Below are 13,331 nucleotides of genomic sequence, written 5' to 3' on the forward strand. Positions count from 1 at the left end.
ATGCACTCCTGGAACGCGCCACTCGCGGCAACCAGGGTAGATCCCATATAGTGCGCCCCGTGACTGCCCGGTCCATGTGGAACCAGTGTTTGTCGCTTTCACGTACACCCCATTCTATTACGACCCGGAGGTGCGCTGCCCAGTAGTAGTGTAGGAGGTTCGGACAGGCGAGGCCTCCCCTATCCCTCGGTTCCATAACGACCTTCTGGGAAAACCGGGGGCGTTTTCCACCCCAAATGAACGACGTGAAGTCGCGCTGGAGACTCCTAATGCAGTGGAGCGGGATCGGAGTGGGCAAACACTGAAAGACATAAAGAATTCTGGGGAGAATCGACATTTTAACCGCGTTGAGTCGCCCCAGCCACGAGACCATCAAGGGTTTCCATTTCCGTAGATCTGCTAGGACTTCTTTGCGGCATGCCGTCCAGTTCCACGCAGACCAAGAGTCTAGATGGGGCGTCAGATCGAGGCCCAAGTACTTGATGTGGCTCTCCGCCCATTGGTAAGGCACGGCCCCTTTCAAGAATTGGACCTCTTCCTCAGGGATGGTGAGGTTGAGCGCCCAGGATTTGGTGTGGTTTATTTTAAGGCCGGACGCCCGCTCATAGAGGCAAAGCACCTCATGTACCGCTGGGAGGGAGTCGCGAGGGCGTGTAAGAGTAAGGATCAGGTCGTCCGCAAATAGCGCCACCTTGTTGTCACGTCCCCCGTGGGGTATTCCATGGATGTTAGGGGTACGCCTTATCAGCGCCGCTAGCGGTTCCACTGCGAGGGCGAACAAGAGTGGCGAGAGCGGGCACCCCTGTCTCGTGCCCCTGTGAATCGAGAGCGGCGGTGTCAGTTGGCCGTTGACCCTGATCCTGGCCTGTGGTCCGAGATAAGGGGCCATGATTCTAGCAATCATTTTGGGACCGATACCGAATTTCTGGAGGACCCCCCTCAAGAAGACCCAGTCGACCCGATCAAAGGCCTTCTCCGCGTCAAGCGAGAGAAGACAAGCCGGGATGTCCCAGTGCCGCACCTTCCCCACCAGATGTGCCAACCTGCGTACGTTGTCAGCCCCCTGTCGATCTCGAATGAACCCCACCTGGTCCGGGTTTATCAGTCCCGGCATATACGGGTCCAGTCGTTTGGCCAGAATGTTGGTGTATATCTTCAGATCGGTATTCAGGAGGGCAATAGGGCAATTGGAAGCGCACAGGTCGGGGTCCTTCCCAGGCTTAGGGATCAAGGCGATTTCCGCCAGGCCCATATCTGGGGACGGGCCAGAGGTGTCGGAGAAGGAGCGATATAGCCGCAGTAGGTACGGGCGAAGCTGGGTCAGGAATACGCGGTAAAAGGTCAGCGGCAGGCCATCCTGTCCCGGAGTTTTCCCGGTGGGGAGGTCCTTTACAGCCGCAGAGATCTCCTCCTCCTGTAGGGGCTCCTCCAATTCAGCCGCACAAGCCGGAGGCAGCGGAGACCCCTTGTAGTCCGCAAGGACGGCTTCCCGCGCCTCCGCCGTTGTAGCTTCCTCTGCATACAGGGAGGAATAGTAAGCAACGAAGGCCTCCTGCTTGGCCTTCTCAGTGGTGGCGCAAGTGCCGTCCTGCCGCCTTATATTGGCTATATGAGCTCTAGCTGCACGTGCCCGCAGTCTACCCGCTAGAAGACGTCCTACCTTGTCTCCACCCTCGTAGTATCGTTGTTTGAGCGCCAGCAGGGAGCGCTCCGCCTTGTTGGTGCGCAGCGTTCGGAGTTGCCCCCTGAGATTGGCGAGCGTTCTCTTAGACGCCTGCGAGGGACAGTCCCTGTCCCGGGTTTCCGCCTGTTTGACCTCGCTGGCTAGGTCGGTTTTCAGTTTAAACGCCTCCCGTCTTCGTGCCACCGCCAGGGAGGTGATGTGGCCTCTAATGGTGGCCTTAAAAGCATCCCAGACTGTCGGGAAGGGCGTGTCTAAGTTATCATTAATGGCAAAATACGAGTCTATGGCGTCACGGATGCTGGTAACATCCTCCGGGTCTCGAAGGATGGCCGGGGGGAGGGTCCATCTCCGCTCCCGAGTGGCACAAGCCAGCGGGTCTTGTAGCAGAAATTCCACGTGCGCATGGTCCGACAACGAGATATCAGAGATGGTGGCCGTCAGTGAATCTCGAGTCAACTCAAGGGAAGTGAAGAGACAGTCTATACGGGAGTACGTCCTGTGGGAGTGCGAATAAAAGGAGTAATCCCGGGCTCCCGGGTTGTGGTAGCGCCACACATCAACGAGTCCCAATTCCGTGATCTGCGCCCTTAGGGCAGAAGACATTGCGCCCGCGCCATTAAACGAAGCCCCCGCATGATCCAGCTCCGAATCCCATACAAGGTTGAAGTCCCCACCCAGGATCGTGTGGGAGTCACTGGAATTAAACTGATCCCGCAGAAGCGCTTGAAGGTATTTATCCTGCGACTGGTTGGGTGCATATACGCAACCCAGGGTGAACTGTGTGCTCCCCAGCTGTACCGTGGCTCGGAGGAAACGCCCATCAGCGCTCTTGTAGGGTTTCGTGGGTCCCCGTCTAAAGCCAGCCCTGCAGAAGATTGCCACCCCCGCCGTTTTAGTGTCAGCGGATGCCCAGAATTGCGTGGGGCATCTAGGGTGCGCCATGCGCCTGGTGTCCCCCCTCAGAAGATGCATCTCCTGGAGGAGGATGATGTCAGGGGAGTGGTGTAGGAGATAGCGCCATACCTGATTTCGCTTATTGGGGGAATTGAGCCCTTTGACATTGAGTGACAGGACCTTCAGAGGTGCGGGGAAATTCGCCATTATCGCACTAAGGGGGTCGAGGCCGCTCAATCACCCATGGTTCACCCCCCCCCCGCAGACGGGGCAGTGGTCACCGCCCCCATCGCGCCAGCACCTGCGTCTTCCACCAGGCCACCACACGACAGGATTGGGGAATAAGCCAGAGGAAAGGGCAGCGCAGGTAAAAAGTAGGAGAAAGAAAGAGAGCAGGAGAATAGAGAGTATGGAGAGAGAACAGAACCACAACAGGCCAACAGGGCCGCAATACAGTGTCCCAGGTACCGGGCATCCTCTTCCCAAGGGTTCGGATGAACACAGGAATGTCACTTCCTACGGGACAAAGTGAGGGGGTGGATGTCCGAGAGGAAGAGTTCTGAACGTCCCGCTGCCCATCTGCCCCGCTGTCTCAAGTAAGTTCGGGGGCAGCAAGAGCCGAGACTCCGCAAAGGTACAGAAGCCTGAACCAGATGGCAATAGGACAACAAGGCTCAATAGTGGGAGCCAGGTTCAGAAGAGGAAGGATGTCACAGGCCGCTCCCTCCGACCCACCGTGGGGGGAGGGGGGGGCGGAGGCGGCCCGCGAGGGACGGATGGGGTCCCCATCACCATCGATGGTAGGACAAGGCCACTATTAAGCGACAGTGTGGTCCCGGACTCCTGAAGGTCAAGTCTAATCTCCGAAGCAGCACCAGGCACGTCCCTGCCCTTCAATGATCATCTGGAGTCAGGGGTCGATCCTCTCCTTCAGTTCCAGAGGCGAGGAGCTGGGAGGCCTGCTCTTCGCGGTCGCCCTCAAGGGAGCGAATGTGCGCTATAATGTCTTGCTTGGCTTGAGAAGTGGAGCTGCTATCCACCGGGGGGGTTCGGCGATGGCGGCGTACCGTGGACCAGTCCGGGCGGGGGGGGGGCCCTCTCTTGGCGGTGAGAGCGGGATGGGCTGTGGTTCGGGGATTCCGGCATGCCAAGTAGTTGGGCCGCCTCGCGGTAGGACCGGAGGGCCCTGCGTTTATCCTCCCATCGAAAGATGAGGGCAAAGGGATGTCCCCACTGGTAGGAGATGTTGAGGGCCCGTAGTCTCTCCATGATCGGGCGGAAGACCTTCCTCCTGTGGAGTGTGTTAGGGGCCAGGTCTTGGAAGATCTGGATCTTGTGACCTCCGTAGCGCAGGTCCGGGTTGTCCCTTGCCGCCTTCAATATGGCCTCCTTCTCCGTGAAATAGTGCAGTCTGGTAACGATATCAGGCAGGAGGCCCGCCTTGCTTCCCGCCCCAAAGACTCGATGGGCGCGATCCAGGCGCGGTGGGGAAGCGTCGTCGTTGCCCCCCACCTCGTGCAGGAGTTGGGCCACATAGGCCATGGCGTCGGTCCCCTCTTCTCCGAGCGGCACTCCCCGTATTCGGAGGTTATTTCGTCGTCCCCTATTTTCAAGGTCCTCTTGCTTGATCTGGAGCTGAATGTGCTGCTCCTCCAGGTTCGCCACTCTCTGCCATAGCTGTTCCAGATCTTCAGTGTGGGAGTCAACTGTTTTTTCAAGGCCATCAACCCTTACGCAGCTCCTTGACACATGAGTGGACCTCCGATCTTAGGGACCCAATTTCGGATTTCAAGTCAGTCATGAAGGAGGACATAAAAGCCTGGGTCACCGGGGGGGAGTCGGCGGGCGGCCGGGGCTGTCCCCCTGATGAAGACGGTCCCCCGGAGGAAGGTGGTGAGCCCGCTTTGCCCCACATGGTAGCCACCGATGTGCCCTTGGTCGTCGCCACCGGCGGGTCCGTCTTGCCCCCCCTGCCACGGGTCATTGTCCTCTCCAGGTGCACAGTAACTTGAGGATGGGTGGTCTGTTACCAGCGCCCCCCGGTCCGCGCCAATAGGCAGTCCAGAGAATGCCCTCTCAGTCCAGTGCGTGGGGCGTAGGCCGCTTCCCCCGGGGCTGTGGGGGCGCTTCAGCGCGAGGCCGTCGGCGGCGAAGGGCGTTCCCCCCAGACAGGGGCGCTATAGTGGCCCCCTCAGCTCAGGTTGAGTGCTCCCCCGTGGGTGCGCCAGGGGCGATGTCGACCACCGCCTGGCGAGGGTCAGCACAGGGCCGCAGGTGCGGGCGTCGGGTATGTGGCGCAGGCGAGGGCAAGGCTAGCACGAGATCCCTCAAGTCGTGGTGTCCATCTGTGGTGGCCCGTCCAGGTGCAGCGCCGCGGTGCAGCGTCGCGTCGCTCGGCGGCCACTACTCTCTAAAGTCCCAGCATCCAGGCAGTTCAGGGCCCAGGGCCGATGGCCCCAAACACCAGGGCAGAAAATGGCGGAAAGTGTCAGGAGTCTCTACAGGCAGAGGGGAGGGTGCCCCAGCCAGCCCTGTCGCTGCTCGACTGTCCACGTAATGGCAGCAGGGGACCTCGTGGGCAGAGGACCGTGTGAGTAGGCGAGGAGTTGGACCGTATGAGTAGGCGAGGAGTCCCCCCACCTCGCCCGGGTACGTCCCCACGGGCAGCCGACAAGGGGTCAAGGTGGCGGTCGGCACCGCTGTGAGGCCCCCCGGGAGTGGGACACCGCCGGCGACAAGCGGGGGAGGGTGATACAAGGAGGGCTGCTCACCGGAGTGATCCCGCGGCGGTCCAAGGATCAGGAGTCGGGTCCCGCAGGGTGGGGTCCGCCGGCGACCTCTCCAGTCTCGGCCTCCAGTCTCCGCCGAAGCCGGGGTCTCTCCCGGCGGCAGCACCCGGGTAGCTTCAGCGCCTTCCGGCAGGGATGGCCCGGCGCCGACAGCCTCAATGTCACCGCCCAGCCAGCAATCCGTCCCCGGGGGGGGGGTCCGCCGCAGGTGGGGCACAGGCAATCTCCGGCGCTGCACCAACGTCAAGGATCGGCCCCGCTCGGAAGGAGCTGGGCCAGGCGTCTCGGCGGCGGACCCGCCAGCAAGATGGCAGCCAGGGGTCGGTCGCGGAGGTCTCGGAGCTCCAGGCGCCTCTAGCGGGATCCCCAACAGCCAGGACTCACTCCCGGGGCACAGTGCAGACAGGACATGCAGCACATAGGGGGGTCCCGAGAAAAAAACCCCGAACTACGCAGAAGCAGGCTTATTGTACAGCGGGGCAACGGAGCTCGCACAGGACACGTCCGCTCACATCGCTGTCTCGGCCACGCCCCCCAAGCTAAATTTTTTATACTGCCTGTGGTTAGGTGACAGATGCTTGTTAGAAAGTTTTATTGAGAAGTCCCTAAGAAAAATGTTGCCAAAACTATTAAAATTGTGCTTTCATTTTTACATGAAACACAAATGTTTGCATGGATTAATAAAAATGTCACAGGTGTGCCTGCTTTTCTCCAAAGACATAGACGGTCAATGTGTGAATGGATTCTTGCTATTGCAATCCTGAGGTTGTGCTCCACTTCCAGTTTTGAGTGGTACTTAGAAACCAGAGTGCTCACAAACTTTTGTAATATATTTATTACAATTTTATATTGCACTAATATGACCCAACAGTATTGGCGTGCTTTACAGGAGCATCTTTCACATTACACAAGGACATATTTATTTTTGGTAAGCACAGGTAGATGAAGTGATTTGCCCAGAATCACAGGACGTTGAGCAGATGACGAAAACTGAACCTGATTCCTCAGCTCCAAAGTCAGCAGCTCTGGCTGTTGCGCCATATCAGGGCCCCTAGATAGGATATCGGGGAAAGGGGTCCTGCAAAACATGCTTTCTGACACAATTGAAAAATCAGTGATTATGTGGAGTATGGCCATGGCCAGGTGTTGCCAGTGGGAGGCCATCCACAGTTTTTCAAGAAGGCCTAGGAGACATCTACTTCAGACACACATATGAGTGATTCAGGGGGATATATACCTTTCTTCTCTAGCAGCATCAAGAGCCATTCAGTTGTTAACATAATTGGCTTATAAAGAAGACAGCCTTCCAAAGATTCAGAAACAGCTGCACAAGAAAGCATTTATATTTGCCCTATGGAAGAAGTGAGAACAGGTGGTATATTTCATAATAGTTGCTATATCAGGGTCAGCTCTAAAGTATTGGAACACTTAAAATGAGCACCAGTGACTTTATTCAAGGTCAAATGTATTTTCTATATGTCAAGTGAATTGGTGAGTATCACATGATGTAGAGTTAATGGCAAGAGTCAAACCTGGGTCCCCAAAATCTAAGTCAGCCGCTCTGGTATTAAAGTCGCATTTTCTTCTCTTTGAAACATCCAACGTTCCCACTACTAGGAAGAAAGGCAAAGGAGGGAGACTTTAAAAGAAAACTCTTCACACTTACCTGCTAGTGAATGGAATTCTCCGACAGAAAACACCACTTGTCAAATCCTTGAAGCAAAAGGCAGTAGCTACGAGGTTACAAACCATGATAACCTCGAGGGGGAAGGCTCCAACAGCGAGGCAAAGCTCAGCAACCGAATATGAAATCCTGCAACCAGGAGTCACAAGGCAGCAGTGAAGAAGCGCTGCTTTATCAGCAAAGTAGAAGTGTTTTGCAGCTTTATGTATGCAGAATTTGCGGCACTTCCTGGAATTTGTACTGCTGTCCCTTTCTATGGAGTAACGTCAGTGCCGACGACAGTGTTGCAGGAGCTACATGCTGATTGGCTGTTCTGAATGCTCCAATCAAAGGTAGCCCTTCCTCGAGATGGGGGTCTGCAACACAGGCATCAAATGTACTTCCAATGTGGGAAGCAACAATGGGAGGTGAAATGGTGGAGTGGAATGTGCTCCCCCCTGAGTTGATGCCGCCCCACACTTTAGAAACCTATGATCTAGGGCCTGATGAATATCTCTATGGCATTGCGAAGCACTGTGTACTCCTGAGTCTCCAATATGAACAATCCTGATTCTTCTTCTCGACTGCATCTTCCACACATGGAAGCTGTCTCCCTGAAGGAGTAGCTTCCATATTGTGGATGGTAAATAATTTTCATGCGAAGCTAACTACGCTGTGTCTGTAACTGGGTCAAAGGTGAAGTTTCTGTTACTCAAGTGGATGGTTCATAATCAAACGTATTACTTGTGCATACCTCAATATTTTAGATTCCCCCAACTCATGATATTTTTTCAGTTGTTCAAAAAGGTTTCAGCGATTCATTGACAAATGGGTCCCTTAATTTACATATGCTATATGCAGTCTTGCAAACTCTTGAAGGCCTCCAGATCCAACCCTGGCCTAAACTTGTAATTGTCCAGCAGCAATGTGTACAAGGAGGGGAATCTCATCAGCCCAAACCTCACCCCTACCCTATGCAAAACCCTCAAGGATGCCATAGTGACCAGAAACTTCATCATAAAAGAAATACTGTCCCTTGCTAGAACCCAGAGGATCTCCCACAGGGGCCTTCCTGACAACAAGTGCTCTATGAGGCACCAATGGGTCTATCTCTGCCTTCAACTATGTTAAGAAGTATCGGAGATATGCCCCTTGCTAGTATAACATCATATTCAGTAAGCCCAGCATTCCCTTCTTAACAGACCTGCATATCAACTGTGGACTTCAGATTTGAGTTCAGGCAAACATCAAACAGAGATACTGAAGTTTCTCGAGAAGGGGCTGTAGTGGGTGAGTTGGATCTGACATGGATGCCAGCAAGTTGTTCTGTGTAAATGGCTAGTTTAACCCCTTTAATATTCCCATTATTCCTCACCTGCAACAGCTTCTCTCAGGAAAGTGCAAACATTAAGAGGAGAAGTGCCCCTTTTCTGGCTACACTTCCCGGCACAACCATTGAGGAGTAAATTGATACTTGTATAGCGCACTACTCACCCACAAGGGTCTCAAGGCGCTTGTACGTATACCGCTGTGGAACCCATCCTGGCTTTCCCTGTGAGACGTCCACTCCTGGGCACCCCCAAGGTGGAGGTCAGGCATCCTTTAGCGTTGTGGGGGCCGTTGTGGAGATTAAGCAAGCTATTGCCCAGAGTTGCAGAGTGGGACCCCATGATTGGAATAGGCACCGAGGCGATTATCAGGTCCGTGGAATTTTGAGCCCAAGACCCGCCGAGGCAGGGAATTGAACCCTGGTCCCAGGCCAGACCTCTGCATCAGGGTCTGCCGCTCTAACCATTGAGCCACACTTCTCCACTAGTCTCTATCATTGAGACTAATCTTCACATACGATGATGCATAGCCTGCCAGGACCATATTCAAGAATCAGGGTCCAAAGTCTCTGGATCTCAGGACCTCTGTTTTTTTCCAGCATTCAGTGAAAGGAACAATACATGCTTTTATTGTTTAATAACAATATCCCTTAGGGTTATCACTGTCATATCAAATTGTTAATGTGAAGGGTCAATATTTGATGATCTACGCGTCTACATTCAACTGAAATTGGGCGGGACTGTCTGCAGTCCTCAGGGTCTTTGTTTGCCCAATTTCAGTACTACTGACACCCTTGCTTCTACTATTGAAGTTGTCACCCTATCATTTAACGCAAAACTTGTTGTGTAGTTTAGACCTAATGCCTAACACATCTGTCTAGAGTGTTTGTTTTGTTATGCGTGGGGAGAAAGCAACCAGATCTAAAGTTTTGTTGGGTTGTACATGTGTAATTGCATTGATAATTTCCTCTGAGGTTATTAGACTATTTTTTTCCTCCCTTTACTCTACTATTGAAGGGACTAGCCTTGACGCTGGCATATTCCTTCATTGAGCAGCTGTCCACTGGGTTACTAGTATACAGCCACAAGTAATATTTATGGAAAGCATCTAGTTTATCTTGTTCTTCTGCATGCCTAGAGTTGTTGGTCCAAAATGCCAAATATCCCAGGCCACAAGAAGGGTCTCTTGGATGAATCATATGCCTTCTTTTAAGAGAAGGGCTATTTGCTCCACTGGGGCATTCCATTCTCGAACACTGATGGCAAAGTAAATCAGCTTTCTATCCAATAGCCTCCATCTTCCCCCCAGTCAAACGTATGTGGTGTTTCCCCGTCTGACCCTGAGGCTGTAGCGGGCCCACGAGATACCATAACAATTAGAATAGTCACCATGTCACATTAAGGACTCTGCTCTCACTGTCACCCCCTTCGAAAACTGTTCCCAGGCAACAATTGCAGCTCTCCTCATCACCTGCCTTGTCATTCCCCAAAACACACCTCAACTGACACTCACCACCCCTTCACCACTTGCCACAACCTGCATCAGAGACTGTTGAAGGGTGGGTTCTAGGGAAAAGCTAACAATCCCATATTCACAGTCCTTGGACAGTCACTATTGTCCTCAGAGAAACCCAGGTCACCTGTAACCCTACCTCTGTGGACCGGGTTCCAAACTTATAAGTTGGTTGAGTACAGGTTTAGATTCACCTGTTGTGATTTCGCGTTTTTCAGAATGTGGCTCATGTACTCTTTTCCTCAAGTATACAATAAATGTAACTGTGGGAAGACATTATATTTATACATTAAGTGCTTTAATGTATCTATCGCACTGAAAAGTATCTCTAGGTAGGTATATACATGATGTTTGCCTGTGCTTTGTTTCAGGTAAAAGAACAATGGATGCCGCCTCAAACTCAGATCTATACATGGACGACCTCTTCACAGATTATTATGAGAAAGCTGCGAGCATGACTGACATTTCCACAAACTATCTCCAAGACGGGTCTCATACACGAGTGAACTTACTTAATAACAATATTCCAAAGGGCCCCTGTGCCCTGTGTGGAATGGGCCATTCGAAGAGGGAAACGGTTTACGGATGCTTTGAGTGCTCATTCAATGGACACAAGTACGTCAGATTGCATGCAGTGCCTTGCTTTGATCTCTGGCACAAAAGACTGAAATGAAAAGTACATAAATAAGAACGCTTCGAGGTGAACTTCAGTTATGATCGTGCCACTACAATTCCCAAAGCTTGCAGGATGGGCCATTGCAGCTCCCAGAAGTCACCAATTAATGGAACACATACATTTCTATTTTCTGTTCAAATATTTTATTGATTTTTGATAAATAATAGAAAGGAGCATACAAAAAGAGCATTGGAAAAAGGTACAAGAAATTCATAACTTGATAACAAACAAATTATCTAACAGTTAGATAACAGCTTAATACTAGGTAAGAAACTTCTAAGTACCAATAAATACGATTGGATAATACAGTAAAAGAAAATATAGATAAAGAACCATTTAAAAGAAAGAAATAGAACACATTATCAGAACCATAATAAATCTGAGATAGAGCTACATATCTATAAGTAAAATAGCTTTATAAGCACTAAATAAACAACAGACTAAGATTAGTTATAACTTTAAAGCTATATAATCATCAATTGGTTTCCAAAATAAATGATAATCAGAAGCGGATAGATTGAATCCTCTTCTGGAAAAAATTATCCCTGCCCACCACATATGTACTGACCATAATGAAGCATTTTTCCTAGTGGCAGTAATGGATTTCAGTGCAGCTGAAATTAGGAAATCTAAAGGTTTGCCATTAAAATCAGTAAAATATTTTGTAAGAGAGACTGATTTACAAATCAATAAAGCATAGGATAAATTATCTGTGATATGCAATATTTTTTATACTATATTCCAAACAACCTTCCAAAACTTACCAACAATAGGACAGTTATAAAACATGTGTCTCAACAGTCCATCATGCTGAGTACAATTCCAACATTCACATTAATTCAGTAATTTTGCCTTCTATAACTTAAAAGGAGTCCACAGGCAATTGAATAGAATACATGTGTTAGTTTGATGTAGTGAAACGGGTAACCATCCTGAGACATTATTCAGTCAGATTCAAATATCCAGGGAAAATGAAATATCTAACTCTTTATTCCAAAATGAGGTTAGAAAGTTAATAATATCACTTGCACATCCATTCCATTTTTGTTTTATAAAAGAGTGACACAGCATGAGAGGAGGAGGCCATAGTTCGGGTGTACACAGCCAAGTCAGTGGTCTCATTCAGACGAAAAGTATGAGGAAATGAGTCAAGTATTGAATTACACAAAAGTTCATATTTATAGCTATCTGAAGAATTTAACTTAAACCATTGTTGCAATTCATCAAAGGTTAAAAAAGCATTGCTATGATAGATATATTTCAAATACAAAATACCAGCTTCAATCCATGAATTCCAAACTATTTGGGTGCAATTTAATTTAAGACTAGGATTATACCATAATGATGAATGTAGTGTAAATGCCATAGTGGATTGAAAATTGTTATCAAAATCATGCAATATTAATTTTGTAGATTTCACCATTACTGATTTCTGAAGTAAACTCGTTGATTTAGACATAGTGACTAATGCAGGCAGCGGAAATGGTACAACCAAATTTTGTTCAAAATGGAGCCAAGCAGGAATATTGTTAGGTGTCGTAGATTGAAACCATAATGTACTTTGTTTCTAAATAAAAGCTTTATGATCATTTAAAAAAATCAGGTAAACGTAATCCACCATTGTTCTTAACCAACTTTAATTTCTCATAGTTTATACGAGGAGATTTGTTATTCCAAATAAATTTGGCAATGATTTTATCCATATTTTTATAGAATTTAAGAGGGAGCTGTGTAGGCATCATAGAGAGAAGACAGAAATGTTTGGAGCAATAATCATTTTAACAGCATCTTTCTTCCCCACCACGTTAAATGTAGTACAGACCACTTTTGATATTGTCTTTGATATAATCTAAAGTGCAGTCACAATCTAAGGATATCAATTGCTTTATGTTATATGAAAATATTATACCAAGGTATTTGATTTGGTCTTCAGCCCAAATAATGTCTTTGTTTGGAACCATAACAGGTAGACAGTGAACATTTATCTGTATTTAGCAAATATCCTGAAAATTGAGAATAAGTGTTAATGAAACTTAATAATGGAGGAATGGACGAAGCCGGATCACCAATATAGAGGAGAATGTCATCAGCGTAGGTTTTAATAGGAACATTATTAATAATAAGACATTTGAAAATAAGTGCAGCCTAATTAGCAAGATAAATGTTGTTGATAACGGACAGCTGTCGTGGAGCTCATGCAACTCCTCCATATTTTTCAACATCATGAATTCAGTTGCACAGGTTGGGTGTGTAGTTGGGTCTTTTTCTGATCTTGTGCAAATGTCTTACACTTGAATTTGGGATTTGGTCTATTACTTCTGTGTACGGAGAAGGGATATCTGGAAGCACCCACTCACCTGTCTTGACCAAATGTATTAGCAAACTCGTTTTTGTATGAAATTCTGGTGTATTCCTATTACTGTCTATTTATTTATCTCTGCACCTATTAAAGTAGTGTTTTCCTCTTCTGACCAAGATTTGTAGCAGGATCAAACATGCCCTAGTATTCATTAATCTACCCTCAGGGCTGGGGGAGGAATTTAGTTTGTACTAAAATTGAATTTTAAATTCCATTTCCTTTGGAAATGTCCTGGTGTGAAGCCTGGGCCACCCAATCCCAGTTATATTGATACCAATGAGTATGTAAATCCATGATTGATACACTTTACAATGACACATGAGGCACAGACTCATGCTTCCTGAAAATCTTGCAAGTGGCCATGTACTTTAAAACAGAACAATAATTACACTACCTAACTTCCTACGGTCAGTAGGGAAAGTGAA

The 13,331-nt window shown here is 49.1% G+C and overlaps 1 protein-coding gene across 1 annotated transcript in view; it reads left to right on the plus strand.

Moving 5' to 3' along the window:
- PJVK (pejvakin) overlaps positions 1-10,544 on the plus strand; it is a 201,424-nt gene extending 190,880 nt beyond the window's left edge. Inside the window, exon 6 of the mRNA XM_086958701.1 lies at positions 10,243-10,544. Within this exon, the coding sequence (XP_086814827.1) occupies positions 10,243-10,544 (302 nt within the window). The remainder of the gene's footprint in view (positions 1-10,242) is intronic.
- Positions 10,545-13,331: the final 2,787 nt, after the last annotated feature.

This window comes from Lissotriton vulgaris, chromosome 2_1 (genome assembly GCF_964263255.1).
Source record: "Lissotriton vulgaris chromosome 2_1, aLisVul1.2, whole genome shotgun sequence".
Taxonomy (NCBI): domain Eukaryota; kingdom Metazoa; phylum Chordata; class Amphibia; order Caudata; family Salamandridae; genus Lissotriton; species Lissotriton vulgaris.